Source organism: Oncorhynchus gorbuscha, linkage group LG02, assembly GCF_021184085.1.
Source record: "Oncorhynchus gorbuscha isolate QuinsamMale2020 ecotype Even-year linkage group LG02, OgorEven_v1.0, whole genome shotgun sequence".
Classification (NCBI taxonomy): domain Eukaryota; kingdom Metazoa; phylum Chordata; class Actinopteri; order Salmoniformes; family Salmonidae; genus Oncorhynchus; species Oncorhynchus gorbuscha.
The window spans coordinates 72,641,097-72,663,628 of record NC_060174.1 but is presented as its reverse complement, the minus strand read 5'-3'; the positions used below and the strand labels follow the sequence as shown (position 1 = coordinate 72,663,628).

The following is a 22,532-nucleotide window of genomic DNA, read 5'->3' as shown; positions in this document are numbered from 1 at the left end:
TGAAGTTGAATGTCTTCGTATAGTCTTTCAACATACATACCCGCAATAGTCAATAAATGGATTTCTTCACACAATGGTTATTCTTTAATAGTAGATCTTGTACATTATTTATCTTACAAGTTGGTGTGCTTGTCTTTTGGTACATCATGAGGAAAGGATAAGGAGATTGTGATTCTTTGAGGAAATAGTAAATATCAACACCTGGCATTTTAGATCAATTCAATCAGATGTTGGTGTGTATCCATTGCATTGGAGTTTATGTTAATGCACATCTGTTTGCAACAAACATGGTTCATTACAACTTAAGCGATGAAAGAAACAGTCATGTTGACACATTTGGATTTATTCCAAGACATAGTCACAGAATGAATGATAAATCATCCATAATTATTAATAAAAACTAAAAATGAAATAAAAACCACTTAGGAATTCGATATTTAAGCGTTTTTTTTTCATTGTAATGCACTTTATTAAAAATGTATGAATGCTCCATACATAGATCATCAAGATAAACGCCTTAATATTAAAAGTGTTTTTTTCTTTCAATATTACTGCACACTTTCATATTGCACTTTTACACTGTATTTAGTGCAATGTATTAAATCCTAGTTAATTTTTTAGGCATATAAATATCCTTTTAAAAACGGTTTTTACCCTTTAAATATAAATATAGATAACCTGCTTGACCACCAGCCTTCCCTTTGCATTTGTTCAATTCTGGCAAACTTTCTGATTGAAGTTGCCATCATAATGCCTAGAAAACCCCCCGAAACATCCCCCATCTCCTGTTTCATCTAAGCCCGGTGGCAGAAGTGAAGAGTTGAACCTGAAATAACAGGTGTAAAATCAGTCATGTCCTAACATTGTGCTGGCACTATGAAAGCCACCCCAGGAAAATGATTCCCAATATGTTTTTACTGTAGTTTGGCTACATTTTAAACAAAGTGGTATTCTTTTCTTGTCCTAAGCAATAAAGCACTCACTATCAACAATGAACATCACATTAAAATAAATCCAATGGATATGGCTTTAACCATGGTTATTTCCTGGAACTATCGTCAAATTGAATGGTAAGCCTATGTTCGACTCTTATGAGATCGCAATCTTTGTTGGATGACTTGGTTGAAGGGCATTATAGCAGACTCTTCTACCTGAAGAAATCACAGGTGCATCTTATGTAAGTGCAACTATAACCACATAGTATTATACAATAACTGTAAGGTGGTAAAGAAAGTAGTATACTATATGATAGCTGAATATACTGTAATATCAGGTCTCAAACTTCCATCCTGGTTATGTAAAATCAGTGTGAATGACCATTAGGAGAACAACTCAAGATGGTATTCCTATCAGACTGAAGGTCCTAGAGGAAACAACAAGATGTAAAGTATATGAATGAGTCACATTGAAGTTGATGATGTTGATTCTCTTTTCCTTTGACCCGTAAGAATATAATTGCACATAGAATACCTGTATTGGACTTCATGCATTACAAATTAACAAAAATACAATTTTAATAAATCATAACAAAAACAATACAAGATTGATGCATTTGGCCAGCATTTTACATTTTAACAAAAACAAGAAAATAATAGAAGAGAAACCTATAAAATGCCCATTAAGGTCACAGTGAACTGTAGGACACAACCAGATTTGGCATAAAGATCAATGTATGACTAGCGCTTCCTCATTTTTAAATGTGGACACAAAATGAATGTTCAGTATGTTCTTTCTTGAAACCTGTGATTCCCTTTTCCACTCTACAAGGATTAGTAGAGGTCACAAAAACATTCTCACAGTTCAGGAGACAGGAAGGTTTCTCAGGATCCAAAGGTGTGGTTCACTGTGGTAGTTGTGTTGCTAGTAGTCATTGCACTCATACAGGTAAAGTGATTATAACAGTACAGTCATTAATGAGATGCTCACAAGCTAAATGTGTGACAATCCAAATACTCTTGGGTCCAAATACTATTGTGTTCAGATTTCCCTTTAAAAAAAGTCACAATTGAATTAGAATAGTGCTTCTAAAAAAAAATTAGGTGGTCTTTCTAAACTATCTCTTCTCTATTTCCTAAAGGGGGTTAACCTGCTGAAGCTCTGCCAGAAGGGAGACTTGCACCTTTCAGGTTCAGGGAATTCAAATTCTGATTGTTCCATGCTGTCTCCTACCAAGTACTGTCCTGGATTCATGGGGTCCATAGGAGGGGGGTATCCAGGGGGCACAGACTTATGGCCTACAATTTGGGAGGAGAGAGATATTAAGGAGGAGAGAGATGCACTACAGATGGACTAAAAACAGACATTTGGTAAAAACTTGGTTAAGTGTGTATTTACCTTTCTGTTTGGTCATTCTTCGCACTGTCATTGCAGCTTGCCGCTTCTGATACTCTGATATCTCAAACCCTGAAAAATATAAATCAATGCTATTGTTGTTTTCATTTACCATTTTCGTTTGTTGTGCAAATGACCGTTTCATTCACATACGCACCTATTTTTTCATCCTCTTGCACCATCTTGCGTTCCTCATGGAAACCTCTGAGCCAGCGAAGTTTCTCCTCCAGCTTCTTGGCCAGGAAGATGTGGATCTCGTCTGAGTCCTTATTACTCAGCTTGAATGCGTTCTTCACACTCACGTTGAAGTCATCATCCCGCCCGTCTACGGCATCAACTACATTGTACCTGTCCATATTGATGCGGCCCTTGTAGTACAGAATGTCTCGTCGTATCAAGTCCTGAAGGAAAAGGAAGGGAGGGAGGAGTGGAAGGGAAAACTAAGTAGAGAGCCGATTCTAATTGACTTTGAATCATCTACACTAGTGCTTTGAACACTAGCAAGGTACTGCGAAACCCAGATGACAGACAGGAAATGAAAAGGCTTCAATTTCTGGCAGTCAGGAAGAAATAATTGCACCCTATCAATTTCCCTGTGACAGACAGGGGTCCATGCTGTAAGCAGCTGCTCCAGATTCCAGGCATCTCATCCCCATTAGTGATGCTGCTGCTGCTGCGTACTCCTGTATTCCTTTCCCCTCTGAGAGCTTGCGTCACACTTGTCTCAGCTGCCAGCGGTAAACTGTGAGGGACACATCAGCCCTGTGTCCTGTACTGTAAGCCTGTCAGCTACCCCTCACTTCTCTTTGGACATGACGGCCTCTCTTATGTAACAACACTGTTGCCATCCACGTCAGAAGCAGGAATCAATCACAGTTCTGAGGCGATGGAGATCTCAAGCAGAGGTGACTCGGGATGTACAGTATGTCCATCAAGTTCTGTTACTTCAAGGGACATAATATTCTGTACCACAGGGTTCATTCCATTTCAGGAGCTGAATGAAAGAATTGTGTTCCTGACCATTTTCATTTCAAGTTACAAGTTTGTGAGAGCTACCATCATATTTGAATGATTAAGCTTTTATAAAGACTCGTACCTAAACAATGGGATTGATTGTGGGTTAATGAAGAGCTAAGCACTTCATTAATTGAGAATTTCTTAACATGAATGACATTTCAGAATCTCTCAAGACATTTGCATTGAAGAACTTTTTTCTTGAGATGATTCTTTTTTCATAGTTGTAGAGATTTGTGAATATGACTCAAATGTCTTGTTGGTATTGGGGAGTAAATAAGAATTGCTGTCATATAAACTATCCAACAAGCATGTTTGGTCATAAAAACTGCAGTCATACTGTACTAAAGCTCTGTCACCACACTGCTGAGGCTAAGCATTTTCTCTTACAATCCTGTGAGACTTTCTGTTTTCAACAATAAATCATTACCCCTTAGGCACACCAAGCTGGTGACGAGATTTTCTTTTTCAAGCCGTGACCTTCATTCGCCTTGAACCTGGGAGGTACAAACACACCTACTGACTTTGTTGGCACAAACAAATTGCCCAATGGATCACATTTTAGCAAATTCATACTGTGTCTGCAAAAGAGAGGAGTTAACTAAGCACATGGGTGCCCCAAGACTGGTTCCGATCAATGAAATTGTATTTGTGACCCAGATGTGGCCACCTTACCTTTTTACACAGAACCATCTGATGGTCGAACAGGAAGAAGACCCTAGTCTGACTCCGCCCATACGGCTGGTAGATCCATGACATCTCCCCAGTGTAGACCAGCTCTGAACTCCTGTCTAGAATATCATCCCCCTGAAGAGAAATACAAGACGTTCAAATCTTTATAAACAGGATCAATAATGGTCTGTGATACATAGTCATCAAAACTGAATCCTTTTATGCTTATGAAATTAGAAAAGTGGCTGATAAGATACAGGCTGGTAAGACAGGCTTCATCTCATTAACGTTGACTCTTTAGATTAGAATCAAATACAACATTTTTTACTTGACATAATTACAGTACCTCAGTGACTGCGCAACTCTGGAAAAACTCTTCAACTAGGTCAGAGTGACCGGATAACGCTAGCTCTCTCTCATATCAAATACAGGTTCAAGTCTAGCAAAACAGATTCATCCACTTCCTCTTCTCACTCCTGACTAGTTTCATCCTGATGAAACGGAGTGCTTCAAAATGCACTGCATTTGACAAGTCTGTGTTTTCTTATTTCCAAAAGGAGAGATTGGAGAGATATATTTTCCTTTAGAAGAATAAACAGCTTCTTGCCTCTCCAAGCCTTCAAAAAGGCTCTACTTGACAGCTTATCAAAAGATGTGCATTGTAAAATACAAAACTCTTGACCAACACAAACTATTGCAGTAAGCAAAGGAGTGAGTTGCCAGAGCAAACCATTCAACTAAAACAGCTTGGCGTATGTTTGTCCCACAGTGCCTGTTTGTTCCTCATTCCTGTCACTCTGTCTCAGCCCTACCTCCCAGTCCAGCACAGACGCCTGCCACTGTGCTATCTTCTCAATGTTTTCCAGGCGACGCTTCCGCTCGTTAATCTGCTGAGTGACATTCCTCATTACGGCCAGCGCTGCAGCGACATAACGGTAGTCACTACAAGAGGAGGGGATGATGACACAATGTTACAGTGGTGGCGACTTAAGAAAAAGAAGGAATACAAGGCCAACCATAGTACCGTAAATAGTCAGGCATTCAAACCGTGCCACGTCTCTATCATAGACTTCACTTCACAAAATACTTTTAGCTTCGCATCCACGTCTAGGTTCCCTCACACCCTCATGGCACCCTCATGTCGCATACAATTAGCCTGAGAGCATAAAGGACCATTCATTCCAGAAGGATCTTTATCAGTATAAACATCGTTCATCATAACACAGAGGTGAATGTAAATCTTTGATGTTGACATTGAGGCTGAGGGACAGGTACCTGTGCTCCTGGACAGTGTACTTGAGCAGCTCTGCCAGCTGCAGAGGGTACTTGCAGATCTTTTGGACGGGCGTGAGCAGGAAACCGTCAATGGCGATGTCAATCATCTGCTGCACCAGGCGACATGCCTCGAAGAATTGCTGATAGCGGCCATCCTTCATCAGTCGAGAGAGCTCCATGCAGGCATCCACGTGGTTGTTGCAGTACTCCGAATATATCCAAAAGCCATCTTGCTGTAAACAGATAAATGTGTACAGTATGTCTAAAATGCTGAAACAAGCTACACATTTTTGTATTTTTTGGGATTTCCCAACGTTTGCCATCGAAACTAATAACCAAAGGGAACTGCCATCATCAAGGTTCTCAGATGTAAGACAAAGGATGAGAAAATGGGCATGTATGTATGATACACAAGATCTACTCAAATCTATTGTGAGGGATTACATTTAAAAAACACTTGAAATTCTGAGAGATACAAAAATGCTTACATGCTCTAGAAAGCAGGGACCTATTTCACTGAGATGAGGTTCTTCTGTATTGTACTGCTTCTCCAGGTCTCTGACAAAGCCCATTTGAAATCTATAGATATCTTCAATGTTCCCAAATATGACCCTCAACTGGTCGTCGTTGAACATGTCTCTTCTTTTTTTACATTGCCGGAAGTAACCCTGGCGCAGCAAAGAAAATAAGAAAAAATGTTTTAGTTTTGATGCAATATTAGCTATTGCAGGTTGTTTCATGGCATCTGAAAATAATGTTTTAACTGCAGTGCATTTAAACAGTTTTGTCTTAGCATAAAAAAGGCATCAGTGCCAAAGATTGCATCATAGTCATTATTTATTCAAATTCTTCCCAGATAAGACCTGGGGAAAAATAAAAGCAGTGAAAATGGCTACAGCTCTATAAGCAAGAATCTCAGTTAGGTAATTTATCCCCTCTGTGGGAGCTTATTTCTCAGATAACATTTCAAATAATTCAGGAAAAATCATATAGTTTCACACTTAAGAGACCATCACGGTTCAATACACAGTCACCTACACATTACAATTTCCCATGTGATGTTAATTAAACTCTTTTTTTTTCTCTGCATAATTTCCAGATTATGTAATATTTCTGTGGGAACAGAGGGAAAACTGATTTAAAAATTAATAGATCAGATAAGAGCTTTTTGAGTACTTTTTCATGTACTCTACTGGGTGCATTATTTGACAGAGACAGGCGGAGCGTGAAAGATATGGCGTGCTTTTTACAATATACGCAGGGGAAGAGTGCCATGTGATGGGAGGGATACCATTTCTGAGCCCAGCACTTACAGGTCAACACCCCCAGTCATCACTTCTAATCTCTCACTAAAACACTGTAGCCCTGTCACTACTCTTTGGAACACTCATCACCCTCTGCGCGGTCGCTTCCGTTTTTTTTAAGGGGAAATGGAAAGAGAGCATGTGACGCAACTTCCGCTATTGGTTGATAAAAAGGCGACACTTCACCTTAACTCCTCCTCCGCATTTACTGGATTGGTTCAACAGTGCAGAAGAGAACCTCCCCTGACAGTTTTTCTTCTCTCATCAGGACCAGAAAGAAAGGAACACCGCTCAGGTGTTTATTTTACGCCTGCCCTGCTACGTTAGGCTAGAACACAATTGATTGAAGTTTGCCTCTGAGGGACATGGGAAGCACTGTACTGCATAATCTAATCACTGTAGTGTACACACGCTGTTATAGCACTGTGGAGATATTGGATATACAGTTTACTGGGTACTTCGATATATTTAAAGAAACTTCTTCAACCTTCATGCTCATGAAATATCTTATGTTTCATTTTGAATCATCACTACTAACCTGACTTATCATGCTTTGAATAGTAGTTTGATGACGATCCAAAACAAGGTAATTGTCTCTAACCTCTGCCTCACATATGCACTTCAGTCTCTGGAAAATGTCCTCTAGCCAGCCAAGCCTACCTCACATATGTCCTTCAGTCTCTGGAAGATGTCCTCTAGCCAGCCAAGCCTACCTCACATATGTCCTTCAGTCTCTGGAAGATGTCCTCTAGCCAGCCAAGCCTACCTCACATATGTCCTTCAGGTGTTTGATGTAGTGACGCTCTGTGCTCATAATCTCATTGATTATGTTGGCCCTCATCTGGTCTCTGTCCTGGGCGGGCTGGCACAGGCAGTCGCTGCTGCTGGGGCTGGCATCCGCATGGCCGTTCTGGACCTCACTGGGGCTGGGGCTAGCCCCTTCAACTGTCTCTACCGTCGTGCTCTCCTCCTGGTTCACCCACAGCTGAGGACAGCCAAACACAAAATGTCAGCCTGGACAAATATTCAGTAGCATCAACAATCAGGGTTGGGTTGTAAGTATATGATCTAAAATATAATTCAAATACAAAAAAACAACTCCATACTAATTACTTTTTTCTCCCAATTTAAATAAATGTTCAATGCCACTCAGTTTCAGTTTAACACTGTGCATCATAATTAGATTCAACACAACACCTGTTACAAACATACAAGTAAACAAATACACATATACTGGACATCAGGTCTTCATCCCTCTGGTGCACCTGTAAAACAGGTCCCTGTCAAAAAAAGGTTGTCATTGATCTTGAATTGTAGCGAACACATTGCAAGGGGGAAAAGCCTTTACATCGAATAGGTTGAGTTAAAGCAACAGTATGCATCGAAACAAGAAAAGTAAACAAGCATGAAATTGCAAGTTAGGCTGAGTACACCACTGTGACTGCACAATAGAGCTTTAAGCAAGAGCGCTCACACGATGTACGGCAGAGATAGGGGGAATTTAAAAACAGAGTTTTGCTACTGATAAATGGGACAGTTGATAGACCGCACTGTATAATCCCTGTATTTCAACAGTGGCTCCTGAACATCTGTTTCCCATTGAGCCATGTTCAATTGATAGTGATAGACCATGTTATAACTTAACCTAATGAACAATATAAATATACACCACATGCAGTGCCTTAAAAAAATATGAATTCCCCTTGACATATTCCACATTTTGTTGTGTTACAGCCTGAATTCAAAATGGATAACATTTATTTTTTTCCTCACCCATCTACACACGGTACCCCTTAAAACTTCTTAGGGCTACAATCTCGTTAACGGGATCGATATGACAACAGCCAGTGAAAGTGCAGGGCGCCAAATGCAAAACAGAAATCTCATAATTAAAATTCCTCAAACATACATGTATTTAAAACCATTTAAAGGTAATCTTGTTGTTAATCCCACCACAGTGTCCGGTTTCAAATAGGCTTTACAGCGAAAGCACCACAAACGATTATGTTAGGTCACCACCAACTCACAGAAAAACCCAGCCATTTTTCCAGCTAAAGGAGTCAAAAGCACAAAGAGATTAAATGAATCACTAACCTTTGATGATCTTCATCAAATGACACTCATAGGACTGTATGTTTTGTTTGATAAAGTTCATATTTAGATATTTTTTAAACTCAGTATACATTGGTGCGTTACATTCACTCGTTCCAAAAACATCCGGTGATATTGCAGAGAGCCAGATCATTTTACAGAAATACTCATTATAAATGTCGATGAAAATACAATTGTTAGACATGGAAATATAGATATACCACTCCTTAATGCATCCGCTGTGTCAAATTTCAAAAAAACTTTACGGAAAAAGCAAAACATGCAATAATCTGAGATGGCGCTCAGAAAAAAAAACACGATTATCCTCCATGTTGGAGTCAACAGAAATCAGAAATAACATGATTAATATTCCCTTACCTTTGATGATCTTCATCAGAATGCACTCCCAGGAATCCTAGTTCCAAAATAAATGTTTGATTTGTTCAATAATGTCCATTATTTATGTCCAAGTAGCTACTTTTGTTAGGACATTTAGTACACAAATCCAAACACTCGTGCAGGTCCAGCCGAACGGCGGACGAAAACTTCAAAAAGTTATATTACAGGTCGAAGAAACTTGTCAAACTAAGTACAGAATCAATCTTAAGGATGTTGTTATCATAAATCTTCAATAACGTTCCAACCGGAGAATTCCATTGTCTGTAGAAAAGCCATGGAATGCAGGTCGCTATCATGTGAAATGCGCGTGACCAGGACAGACCACTGACTCAAACAGCTCCCATCCGGCCCCACATCACAGTAGAAGCCGCATTCAAGTTTCTAAAGACGGTTGACATCTAGTGGAAGCCTTAGGAAGTGCAACATAACCAATATCCCACTGTGTATTCAATATTCAATTGGGGCTGGGTTGAAAATCGACCAACCTCAGATGTCCCACTTCCTGCTTGGATTTCTTCTCAGGTTTTTGCCTGCCATATGAGTTCTGTTATACTCACAGACATTATTCAAACAGTTTTAGAAACTTCAGAGTGTTTACTATGCATATTTTAGCAACTGAGACTGAGGAGCAGGCCGTTTACTCTGGGCACCTTTCATCCAAGCTACTCAAAGTGAAAACATATTTTAGACATTTTTGCACATTTGTTGAAAATGAAATAGAGAAATATCTAATTTACATACGTATTCAAACCCCTGAGTCAATACTTCGTAGAAGCACCTTTGGCAGTGATTACAGCTTTGAATCGTCTTAGGTGCGTCTGCATCAGCTTTGCACATCTGGATTTTGAGATTTTCTCTCACTCTTCCTTGCAGACTTTCTCAAGCTCTGTTAAGTTTGATGGGGAGTGGCGGTGAACAGCAATCTTCAAGTCTTACCACAGATTTCAATGGGATTCAAGTCTGGCCTTTGGCTGGCCCACTCAAGGACTTTCACATTCTTGTTCTGAAGCCAATCCAGCGTTGCTTTGGCTGTATGCTTAGGGCCATTGTCCTGTTGGATCAAAATGCCTGTGCCCCGGTTTCAGGTAGCTTGCACTCTGAAGCAGGTTCTCATCCAGAATTTGCCTGTATTTGGCCTCATACATTCCTCCCTCTATCCTTACCAGTCTCTCAGTCCCTGCTGCTAAAAAGCTTGTTTTCTCCAGACATAGTGCTTTGCATTCAGGCCAAAAAGTTAAATTCTTTGTCAGACCACAGAATGGTTTGCATTATTTTCCAGTTGCTCAGTTTGGTTGGACTGCCAGATCTAGACGGAGTCTGGGTAGTTCCATATTCTTTCAATTTCCCAATGATGGAAAGCACTGTGCTCTTGGAAACTTTCAACACTCTAGAAATGGTTTTATACACTTCCTCAGATATATGCCTCGACTGACAGTTCCTTGGACTTCATGGTACAGTTTCTGCTCTGACATGCACTGTCAACTGTGAAACCTTACAATGATGTGTGTTTCTTTCTAAATTACGTCCAAACTATTAGATGACGTCTTAAGGATGATCAATGGAAACTGGATGCACCTGAGCTCAATTTGAACTCTCACTGCAAACGGGTGTGAATACTTACAGTATGTAAATTAGATATTTCTGCATTTCATTTTCAAAATATCTGAAACAATTTATAAAAACATGTTTTCACTTGGGTGAAAATTGAATTCAGGCTGTAACACAAGAAAATGTTGAATAAGTCAATGGGTATGAATACGTTCAGAAGGCACTGTAGTTCTGTAAATTAACAGTGTTCATATGTTTACATTGAACACAAATATCAGGACTCAATAGAGCAGGGATGGCAACTGGTCGTGACACGCCTTGTGTAGGCCCACGGATCAATAGTAGAATACACAAAGCGCAATTTAGGAATTTGGTTGTGCATCAGCAGTTTGTCTCTTGTTATCTCAGTCACTGACAGTCACTCCATTAGCCAACGTCAGCATTTAACGCTATCTAAAGATGTACTAATCAAGGTCGATTTGCCAAATTACCAAAAACATTTGCTTAGGGCCCCCATAAGGCTAGGGCTGGCTCTAACTGCATGTGTGTGTATGGATGTAGGTAGGCAGTCCTGCGAGCCACTGCGGCCCCTCAAGATGAGTTCTGATTTTTTGGTGGCCCCCACCCCCATCAAAGTTACCCATCCCTGCACTAGAGTAAATGAGGAACATTCACAGTGAAAACACCCAACTTGTCAAAAACGTGTTTGTTTTTATTCATAAAGTGCTGTGACTATGTCGAGTAGAAAGCTGTAACTGAGGTACAAAGCAAAACCCTTCTATGATGCTGCCGTGGTTACTAAACTGAAAGTGATATGGAATTCCACCTTTTCTTTTTAATTGTCATATTATGGAATTACAGACTAAAGGTGGATCTTTTGGACATGGATTTGGGTGTTCTTGGAAAGAAATTAAGTGTTGGTTAACACACACACAGATAAGAAATAACATTGCATTACAAAAGGGATAAAACCATGAAAAAATGTATATGAAGTCCTTCTACGCAGTATTCATTGTTTGATTACAATCTGATACCTCCTAGTTGAAGGAGTTGCAGGAGTTGTGAGCGCATTTGTGCATCGGTTGCTTGAAGGCATCTCAAAGAATGAACTGTCACTTTGTGTAATCCTCAAAGGGAACTAATTTTAGCATCCTTGCCAGAGAACACATGGTAGGTAGCTGACTCCTAATGCACATCTACATAATCATGATGTTTTTCAGGAGAATACACATTTCAAAGCCAGCCATGACGCAAGTGTGTTGTTAATGGGCACATTGCCATCTAGGATATGAGGGTACTATGTTCCCATAGAATTATCTTACTATGTCTTGTCACACAAAGAAAATCAACACATGAAATGAGATGAGATCAGTGTGTAGATTCAGTCAAATTAATAAAAGATGAGGCTTAAACATTTACTCCAGAAAGTTTTACTCAATCGTCCTGACATATATGATATATGTTTGTTTGCAAATATGAAGTAGTTGTTTAACTTTGATGGTGGTCATTAATGAGACCAGCTACTGTAAGTTAGTTATTGGTGCTGTTTTGTCCTTTATCACTACTTGGGTAACCAAACACACTTTGAGAGACCGCACATAAAGAAGATTGGTATAAAGCATATGCCAATATATGTTACAAACACTAGACCCTGCCTTAATATACATAGAGTCATGGGACCCTTCTGATGTGGCCATACAAGAGTCACAAATGGCCTCTGTTGTAAGTAATCTTTTCCAGACATCTGGTCTCAGTGTGGGCCGGTTCGAAGAGTTAGCCCCCTCAGTTCAAACTTTAGCCCCCTCAGTTTAAGTTTTAAGTTCCTATATTAAAATATCAACAAAAAGTTCAAATGATTGAGTGACAGGTTACCGGGGGGGGGGGGGGGGGATCTGTATCTCCGCTGCGCTGTCAGCACAATGGACAGGGGCGCACTGCAGTGTGTGTAAGGGGGCTATGGAAAGCACAGGGCGGTTAGGTGTGACTCTTTTGGGTTTACATATAAAGCGTGAAAAAACACTTTGTGGTAGGCTAAGTGACCGTGATACGCCTCCGTCTGTAATATATGATTTTGATTTATAAGGTTGGGGGTCAAGTTTACCGTTGAAGCTACTTTACTCTTAGCTAGCTGTAGCTAGCATCCTTCCACAAACACCGCTAGGATAATGGCTCCACCACAGCCACCCCCACTGTTCCTGATGATCTTGGAACAGAGGAGCCATCCCAGGTTAGCCTAGAATCCTGCCCTAGTCGCAAGTTTCCTGTCCCAAAAACATTAATGTAATAGCATCTGGTTCATAGGAAGAGAGTGGCTGAAATACTCAGTTACTGCAGATGCTGCATTTTGTTTCCCAAACAACGCAGACAAAGCCTTCACCCAAGCTGGATATTCTAACTGGAAGAATTCTATTGATAGTACCAAAGGATATGATGCACCACCACCAGCTCCAAGCAAATTACATAGTTAGATAAGTACAAATCTCCAGCAATATCTGGTGGACAGTACAGTAGGCCAGCAGGACTGAGGAGAAGAGACTGAGTGTAAAAGACTGTTCTTCAGCACGAGTCAGAAATGTCGGAACGATTTAGCGAACACAACAGCCAACTGGTGGAGGCCCTGTGTGTCCTTAACCCAGAGAGCAATGACTTTCTAGATCTGAAAAAGGGGAAATCATTGCTGGATCTAAGCAAAACAGATTTAAGAGTGTGCTATTCAGTATTTTTGTTTGCATGCATGAATAACTAGGCTACTACTTTCATCACTAAGTTTGCATTATTTGGGTAAGACAGCTGTATATATGGCTGCATTCACATATGCTGTTTGAAAAGATGAATTGCTCTATCTATCTTGTAGCCTATACTCATTACCAAAACGGCCTAGCCGTAGGGTACTGTCCACTGTGCTTTAACAGCACAGCAGAGATAGGCTACACATTTCAAAATCACTCAATGATCTCATCATTTGAACTTGATGTTTATTGTGGTATAGCATGATTATATACGCAGAATTCAATATAATTCCAATGCAAGAACCCCAAAAGATGTTTCCCCCTCGCCGATTTCAAGTGCCCCCTAAGTCACTTATCCTGGCGATGGGTCTGTCTCAGTGCTTGATGGTCCTCTGTGTACACGGTTTATCTCAGCCTGAGTTCATTGTCCATGGGTGTCTGTTTAGTGCCCACTCTCTCTGTTTCCTTGGACCAGTGAACAAAAGCTGTATGGTAATTCATTGGATTGGTGCAATAATCCAGACATTCTCTTAAGATTTTAGAAAATGTACTGAAAATAACTTCCAACAAATCCAGTCACTCATCAATCCTTGCTCTTTTTCTCCACCTGTTTGATATGCCCTGTCCTCTGCTAAAAGGGTGGTCATACATGTTTCATCATTCAGATCTGAGGTGAATCAGTGCTTCAGTGCTCGCTTTTCAGTTTAGTGAGAGAGAAGATAGTGAGAATAAGAGCGAAAGGAGAATGAAAGATAGAGATTGAGTGGGGAGAGATAGATTAGAGTGTGTGAAAGGGAGTGGAGAGCAAAGCAGAGCCCACCACTCACTTTCAAGGCCAACTTGGAAAAAGTTTCCTACATTTTTCCCAAGTTGGAAATGAACAAATTTCTATTTGTTTGTTTAGATTTTGGTGGAAGCACTTTATCAATTAAGAATTAACAATAGCTATTCTCTATACTTGTTTGAGGTACCATAGTTTAACCTTAATGCCATTACAAGCTTGACACTTGAAGCATGGTGTTGTCGGCAAATGGAAGCAGTAGTATCAAAGCTACAAGATGTTAGATATGGGGTGGTCCAATGTGCGGTGAGATGCTAGTTAAAACAGATGCTTTGAAGTTCTTGCTGAAACTATTAAACGCACCTTGGTAGTTGTGTTTTGGAACCTTGGAGCTGCTATAGGGTTGATATAGAAAACCTGTTTTGTTTGAGGTTGTGGTAGGTGGGGTTCAACCTTTGGAGAGAAAAACATGACATACCTCATTCAGACTCATTTGTAGCAGAGTGAGAAGGCTAGTAGTGATAACCACCAGGTATTAACTCCTCACTTTTCTGATGTCTTCTTGTTTTCACAGTATTTCATTTGGAGACTCGTAAAAATGTTTAGTTGCTGTGAGATTACCATGGCATAATCGTATTTTTATCAATATCAAATCATCATCATCAAAGCCTAAAATATCTGCCTTCAAAACGGGGCAGTCGATCAATAATTATCAATGATAAGGCAGTGTTAAATGAGTAGTGGGGAAGTTACTCTGAAAATGTAGTTTACCAAGCTACCTATTACTTCACACAGGAATAAGTTACGCTATACTAAAGCTACCCTGAAGAAAAATATAGTTTACTTAGCTAAAGTTACTTTGAAAAAATAGTTCACTTCATCCAAACTACTTTGCGAAAAATTATTACATAGATCTGAAATTTCTACAAACTGCAAGAACAGCTCACTCTGGGGTCATACATTAACAGAATTGTTTTTAGCCTATTAAACACAAAAACTATGTTTAAAGTTAGAATTAGGCAGGTCTGATGCCGAAAAAGAAAATAAACTATTGCCCCCCAAAAAGGTAGTGTCTAGTTCCAGTAGTTAGCTACACCGCTACAAGGCAAAAACAACTTTTATTATCTACTGAAAACACTACATAGATTTGAATTTAGTTCAACTACCACCAAGCTACTGCAAAATGTAGTTAAATTACTAGTTGAACTCCGTGTAGTTTACTACTCCCTAACACTGATAATCCATCACACCATTGTGAATAGGTGGTGAACCCTTGTGTACTGGTTGAGAGGCAAGACATGGTGCAGCACAGAATGAGAAAATCGTTGATGGCTCCACTCACCCTCACAAAGCTGGCTGGGAACCATCCTTCTTCATCGTCAATCTGTCCCCACCACCAGTCCTTATTTGATGCATCGAGGACCTTGATTACATCCCCCGCCTTAAATGCCAACTCCCTGTCGGCCATGGTGACATGATCCCATACTGCCTCAGCGCTGACGATGGATCCTCCACTGATCAACTGTGTGGGTGCGGATAGGGGAGAGGAGAGAAGGGAAGTGAGATGGGAAAGAGAAGAGAGGAGAGGGAAAATGGGATATTGGGGTGAGGGGAAAGAGCGAAATGGGGGGGGAAAGGGTGAGAGAGGAGTGTAAGGGCTCATTAGTACTCTAGTTCTCATTCAACTTCTAGCAAAAGGGCAGGAGGGCACTGTCAAGTCTTGGCGATCATTTCTGAGTTTTGAACCAACTTATCTACCTACTCATAGAGTGTGCAAAGCTGTCAAGGCAAAGGGTGGCTACTTTGAAGAATCTAAAATACAGTGGGGCAAAAAAGTATTTAGTCAGCCACCAATTGTGCATGTTCTCCCACTTAAAAAGATGAGAGGCCTGTAATTTTCATCATAGGCAGTACACTTCAACTATGACAGACAAAATTAGAAAACAAATCCAGAAAATCACATTGTAGGATTTTGAATGAATTTATTTGCAAATTATGGTGGAAAATAAGTATTTGGTCACCTAGAAACAAGCAAGATTTCTGGCTCTCACAGACCTGTAACTTCTTCTTTAAGAGGCTCCTCTGTCCGCCACTCGTTACCTGTATTAATGGCACCTGTTTGAACTTGTTATCAGTATAAAAGACACCTGTCCACAACCTCAAACAGTCACACTCCAAACTCCACTATGGCCAAGACCAAAGAGCTGTCAAAGGACACCAGAAACAAAATTGTAGACCTGCACCAGGCTGGGAAGACTGAATCTGCAATAGGTAAGCAGCTTGGTTTGAAGAAATCAACTGTGGGAGCAATTATTAGGAAATGGAAGACATACAAGACCACTGATAATCTCCCTCGATCTGGGGCTTCATGCAAGATCTCACCCCGTGGGGTAAAAATAATCACAAGAACGGTGAGCAACAATCCGAGAACCACATGGGGGGACCTACTGAATGACCTGCAGAGAGCTGGGACCAAAGTAACAAAGCCTACCATCAGTAACACACTACGCCGTCAGGGACTCAAATCCTGCAGTGCCAGACGTGTCCCCCTGCTTAAGCCAGTACATGTCCGGGCCAGTCTGAAGTTTGCTAGAGAGCATTTGGAGGATCCAGAAGAAGATTGGGAGAATGTCATATGGTCAGATGAAACCAAAATATAACTTTTTGGTAAAAACTCAACTCGTTGTGTTTGTAGGACAAAGAATGCTGAGTTGCATCCAAAGAACACCATACCTACTGTGAAGCATGGGGGTGGAAACATCATGCGTTGGGGCTGTTTTTCTGCAAAGGGATCAGGACGACTGATCCGTGTAAAGGAAAGAATGAATGGGGCCGTGTATCGTGAGATTTTGAGTGAAAACCTCCTTCCATCAGCAAGGGCATTGAAGATGAAACGTGGCTGGATCTTTAAGCATGACAATGATCCCAAACACACCGCCCGGGCAACGAAGGAGTGGCTTCGTAAGAAGCATTTCAAGGTCCTGGAGTGGCCTAGCCAGTCTCCAGATCTCAACCCCATAGAAAATCTTTGGAGGGAGTTGAAAGTCTGTGTTGCCCAGCAACAGCCCCAAAACATCACTGCTCTAGAGGAGATCTGCATGGAGGAATGGGCCAAAATACCAGCAACAGTGTGTGAAAACCTTGTGAAGACTTACAGAAAACGACCTCTGTCATTGCCAACAAAGGGTATATAACAAAGTATTGAGATAAACTTTTGTTATTGACCAAATACTTATTTACCACCATATTTTGCAAATAAATTCATTAAAAATCTTACAATGGGAATTTCTGGATTTTTTTCTCATTTTTTCTGTCATAGTTGAAGTGTACTATGATGAAAATTACAGGCCTCTCTCATCTTTTTAAGTGGGAGAACTTGCACAATTGGTGGCTGACTAAATACTCCCCCCCCCCCACTGTATAAACTACATTTTGATTTGTTTAACACTTTTTTTGGTTACTACATGATTCCATATGTGTTATTTCATAGTTGTGATGTCTTCACTATTATTCTACAATGTAGAAAATAGTTTTTAAAAAATCAGAAAAACCCTTGAATGAGTAGGTGTGTCCAAACTTTTGACTGGTATGTAAATATATATACTTTATTTTTTCAACGTATGTTTTAAAATACAAATTTCCAGTATTATGAAGAATTAAACATCTTTGATTCAGTGAGATTAACCTAACAAATGAGGCGTTATAATTAATGCCAAAGTGATAAACAATGGTGGATGACTTCTTCTTTCCCATTTGTTCAGATTTGCTCTAATCTTCTCCAATATTAAATCCACCATAAGTGCCCCGACAAACACAACCAACCAACTAACTAAAAGACACCAAAGTTTCATTCCACCATTGATCATACCACCGATGGACACTGCAATATGATTAAGTATAAGATCGAGTAGTGGGTAGTGATGACTCAGGGATGATACCCTAACAGACACATGCCTATTTGTTTCCACTCTGAGGGAGTACTTCCTTCTGCAAATGATAAATCTTAATCTAGGGTTTAGACATTGAAGTGGGGAGATCTAAAACTACTCAAATGAAGTCTCATGAAGAGGAATGATTGTGTTAATATTTCCCCATCCGTATTGCCACAGTATAAGCCAGGTCAAACAAAACAAATTCAGTTTGATGACCCTATTAATTGTATCACCCACAATGGTTAAAATATTTTATTCCACCTGTGCCACTTTTCATCTTTCCACTCCCTCTCACAAAATGGCCCTGGGTTTGTCGGCAAAATCTGTAATTGGCCTTATTCTGTCTAAAACAGATTTACTGTACATAATTATAGTTTTGGAATTGTTAGTTAGATTACTTGTTGGTTATCACTGCATTGTCGGAACTAGAAGCACAAGCATTTCGCTACACTCGCATTAACATCTGCTAACCATGTGTATGTGACAAATAAAATTTGATTTGATTTGATTTGATTTAATACACTTTTCCCCAGTGTAAAATATACATGTTACATAAGATGATCAGTAGTACACGGTTCAGTCAAACTACTAAGAAAATAAGTTAAATATGCCCAGAAAATAGAAAAATCGACCAAATCTTTTCTTGTCACTAAACTGAACAATCTACAGTATAATGTAAAAAGCTGAATATAAACATAAAGGATAGCCTATTGCTCTAGAGAGCTTTGTGTAGTTGGCTACAGCTTTGTGTAGTTGACTACAGCTTTGTGTAGTTGGCAATAGCTTTGTGTAGTTGGCTAGAGCTTTGTGTAGTTGGCTAGAGCTTTGTGTAGATGGCTGGAATGAAATGCAGGCTAAAGGGAGCCGGAGCACCATATTGAAACAGGGTGCAGGCTGGTAGATACTACATTTGTGCATTGACCCGGATTACACAGCCAAGCTGTTATGGTCAATAAATCCCTAAAACATAGCTGTAGTTGCTCTGCTTGGAATGACTGTTTTTCTCATAATCCCAAAACAAGCAACACACTTTGCCATAATGTGTGTTTTACTCAACAACGTTTCTCTAATATATAATGCAGAGAAAAACCTACCCTCCATTCACATGTTAATGTCATGACCTATTCCAGGTTACAGCGGGCCAACTGACTTTATGTAGGCTATTAACATAATTAACATTTCTTTAAACAAAGATTTATGCAATAGACCACAGGTGCCCTTGTCTGAGCTCTGAAATCCTAATAACATCCTGAGTGAAACAAAAAAAGGTGATAGCCCAAACAATGAGAGATACAACAGAATGAAAACAGACGAGCCCTCACAGTAATATACAAATGAACAAGTCAACATGGTCCCTGATAAATGTGGCAAGAGTGCTCACTCTCCACTATAACTCACAAGCTCAAGAATATAAAGAGCTATTTTTGCTCCACATGCATCTCCATGTGAATGCACCCCTGCCTGCATTAAATATGCACGCCCATGTTTTGATATGAAAACCTACCTTTGGCTTCCTCATAATACAACTAATGAATAATCATGTCGTTTTTTTAAAGGAATGCCTGCATACTGACGGTATTAGTGTTATTACACTACCAAAGCATTGCCTTTTTGCAATACAGCTATTTTATCTCCAGTGAGACTCATTGCATCACCATTTTTTTTTTACTGGGACCCTGCAATATGAACAGCACTGTAAGCATTCCATACAGCAGAGAAACAGTAGGTCTATCTTCAATTAGGTTGCAAACACACACACAACAAAAACATGCAATCATATGCATAGCATCTGTAGACTTGTCACTATGAAAAGGAAAACTGCATTATATTTGGCCTACATTACAAAACATGATGCAAAAATGCATACTATTTAGGCCGACCCACTGGCATTCACTAAAAGCAATGGAAATACAAACATAGGCCTATGTTGCACCACGGGGCCTACAGTGAGATAAAGTAAAAGCATGGAAGAATAGACATAATAACTACTTCAATATCAACGTAAAACCATTCAAACAGGGTCCATTTTTTTTAAAGACAGACAACATTCGATAGTAAATAATAACATTATTAGGCTATATGCTAGTTCGTTTACAGTATGCTAGATGATACTGTTTGTTTGCATTGCGCCCACTAGCTCCAAGACATGACATGTTGGTCAGTACAAAATGTTATCTACACAGCCATTTAGAGCTTACATGCTCAATAATGACATTATTCTAATATATTCTATTCTATTATTAAATCGCGTTCTTTCAATCCTACCAGAACAAGAAGATGATGTGATAAGACCTCATTTATTTCAACCGAGCACCATTGACAAGTAGGCTAATCAACAGAACCCACATGTGTGGGTTTTACATGCCAATAAAAAATATTTACGGAGGAACAGAGGCCAAGGAACCTTTCCTTAAAATCTGTATAACCAATCTGGCGCTCCGTGACTGCCATATTCTACTTGATGGTCGACATGTTAAAGAAAAGGTAAACCACAAACAAGATAAGAAAAAATGGAATATACCAGCGCCATTCATATCGTGATGAGGCCATGTTGAAGCCCTGTGTCCCTCCATAAGAACGCGCATTCGCTCCCACTTCCTTGCCTCCACTGCACGCCGTGCGTGGGCTAAACTTGCGTGCGGGCTGCGATTATCCATACGCACACTGAGGCACAGTATCAGCAACCACTAACCACACAAACATAAGCATCATATACGATGATTACGATCATGCAAAATGTCATTTTCATATCCAAGGTCATAATGTAGTACATGAGCGCAACAAAATGCAATCGGTTAAGGTGCAGATTATTGTACACCAACATTTTGTGTGACTGTTCATAATTTTATCCAAATGCAAGGAAAAATATATAAATCTCTAACTATCTCCTCTTTCACATAATATTGTATTCATGTTTATAACTCTTACAGAATCATCCTCACCATCATCATCCTCATCATCATCAGAGTTTCCACCGTTAGTTCCCTTTCCACTCTGACACCCGTAGTCTGCTAGTTTCCCGATTTGACGATTTGAGTGCCGTTTTGCATTAGCAGGTAGGGTCGTGGCATGCACTAAAATTGTGACGGTAACGTAGCCACTGTAGAATGCTACTGCTGCATCTCTCCCTGCGTAGTGGGGAGCAAAAGCCTGGGCGGTGCTTCATGCATAGAAGAATATACCACAGCCGCAAATTGGGGGCTCATCATTTATTGTTTCTATCTATGCTTTAAAATGGGTGTCCTAACCTCGTGACACTTGCTCATCAAAACATAGTTACAATCACAGCCCTGAAATACTCAACAAAAGGAACATGAACAGACACTGCTTTCGGGTTGCAATAGGTGTTCTATTGGGCTGTGTCAATTTGCAATTCAAATGTCATAATTTCATTATAGGCCTAGGCTACTGTAACAATTGATAATAGTAGGTATTTGTCAAAAGAAATGTTGACACCCACCCACTTGAACCGATCCACAGAAATCATTGAAAGGTCTTAACAGTATGATAATGGCTCCTGTGCACCTGTCACTCCCAATCCCCATGGACTCTGAGCTCCAGTGTTCACTAGACCCATTGCTGTCACTTTTGTAACTCTCAGAAGCATGATGGAGAGAGGTGATTATTAGCACTATCAACCTTGGAAGTCTCAGACTTCCACCAACACAAACTTCAGTTGAAAAAAAACCTCACAAGAATAATAATTCAATTGAACAATAATCCAATAAATTAAATAAGATAAATTAAAGAAACACAGCTCAGGATGAGGAGAAAATATGCTTTAGGCTAATAGGACAAGTGGTTGAGGATAACCAGCAGCTTTGCTGTTCCAACACACCCGCACCGTTCTTTCTACCACTGAGTGACCTGGTGGAACATAGACTAAGTCGTCATGGGGGAGATTCCAGGAGACGAGCGGTAACAGAGCACTGGCCTGGTTGGTTGTGTGGTCTTATCAATGCCAGCAGGTAGACAGGAGTGGTTACTGACTGCCTCAGAGGCAAGCACAAGGGATTTGAATCAGAAGCCAACAATAACTGGGAGCTTGTCTGGAGAGATGAAGAAAGGGGTAACATGGGATGGCTTTAAGAAAAGCACAGACATACAGTATTTAGTCCACAGACAAGACCATTCATTAAATAATTAAATATTAAATAAAAGGGGGGGAAACATTATATTGTTTTGACCTCAATTACTAGGATGCTGTCTGTCTTTGCAACTCATCTAAGTATGGGAAACATTTAATATTAGAATCAGAGGAGTCTCCACTGCACTCGGACGACTACAGTGGGACAAAACATTATTTAGTCAGCCACCAATTGTGCAAGTTCTCCCACTTAAAAAGATGAGGCCTGTAATTTTCATCATAGGTACACTTCAACTATGACAGACAAAATGAGATTTTTTTTTAAATCACATTGTAGGATTTTTAATGAATTTATTTGCAAATTATGGT

General features: G+C 40.0%; 1 protein-coding gene across 3 annotated transcripts; it reads right to left on the bottom strand.

Annotated features, from left to right (window-relative positions):
* Positions 1-99: 99 nt before the first annotated feature.
* Positions 100-21,222, bottom strand: LOC124008918 (rho guanine nucleotide exchange factor 9-like). 3 transcript variants are annotated; one of them, XM_046320518.1, is made up of 11 exons: positions 21,019-21,222; positions 15,487-15,666; positions 14,508-14,597; positions 7,363-7,581; positions 5,781-5,960; positions 5,293-5,525; positions 4,830-4,959; positions 4,021-4,152; positions 2,489-2,732; positions 2,335-2,403; positions 100-2,234 (listed from the first exon to the last, which is right to left on the bottom strand). In XM_046320518.1, the coding sequence occupies exons 1-11, from the start codon at positions 21,037-21,039 to the stop codon at positions 2,065-2,067; spliced, it is 1,668 nt and encodes a 555-aa protein (XP_046176474.1). In that variant the 5' UTR covers positions 21,040-21,222; the 3' UTR covers positions 100-2,064. The 3 variants fall into 3 exon arrangements, with proteins under 3 accessions (XP_046176474.1, XP_046176480.1, XP_046176488.1); XM_046320524.1 differs by lacking the exon at positions 21,019-21,222 and adding an exon at positions 20,598-20,728; XM_046320532.1 differs by lacking the exon at positions 14,508-14,597 and having other exon boundaries at positions 21,019-21,221.
* Positions 21,223-22,532: the final 1,310 nt, after the last annotated feature.

Excerpts from the sequence above, each read along its gene's own strand:
- LOC124008918 (XM_046320518.1), bottom strand. The coding sequence starts at position 21,039 with ATGATGATGAGGATGATGATG. Across the intron at positions 14,598-15,486 it reads TCCCAGCCAGCTTTGTGAGG|GTTGAACCCCACCTACCACA; the intron begins GTGAGTGGAGCC and ends TTCTCTCCAAAG. Across the intron at positions 5,526-5,780 it reads GTCCCTGCTTTCTAGAGCAT|CAAGATGGCTTTTGGATATA; the intron begins GTAAGCATTTTT and ends ATCTGTTTACAG.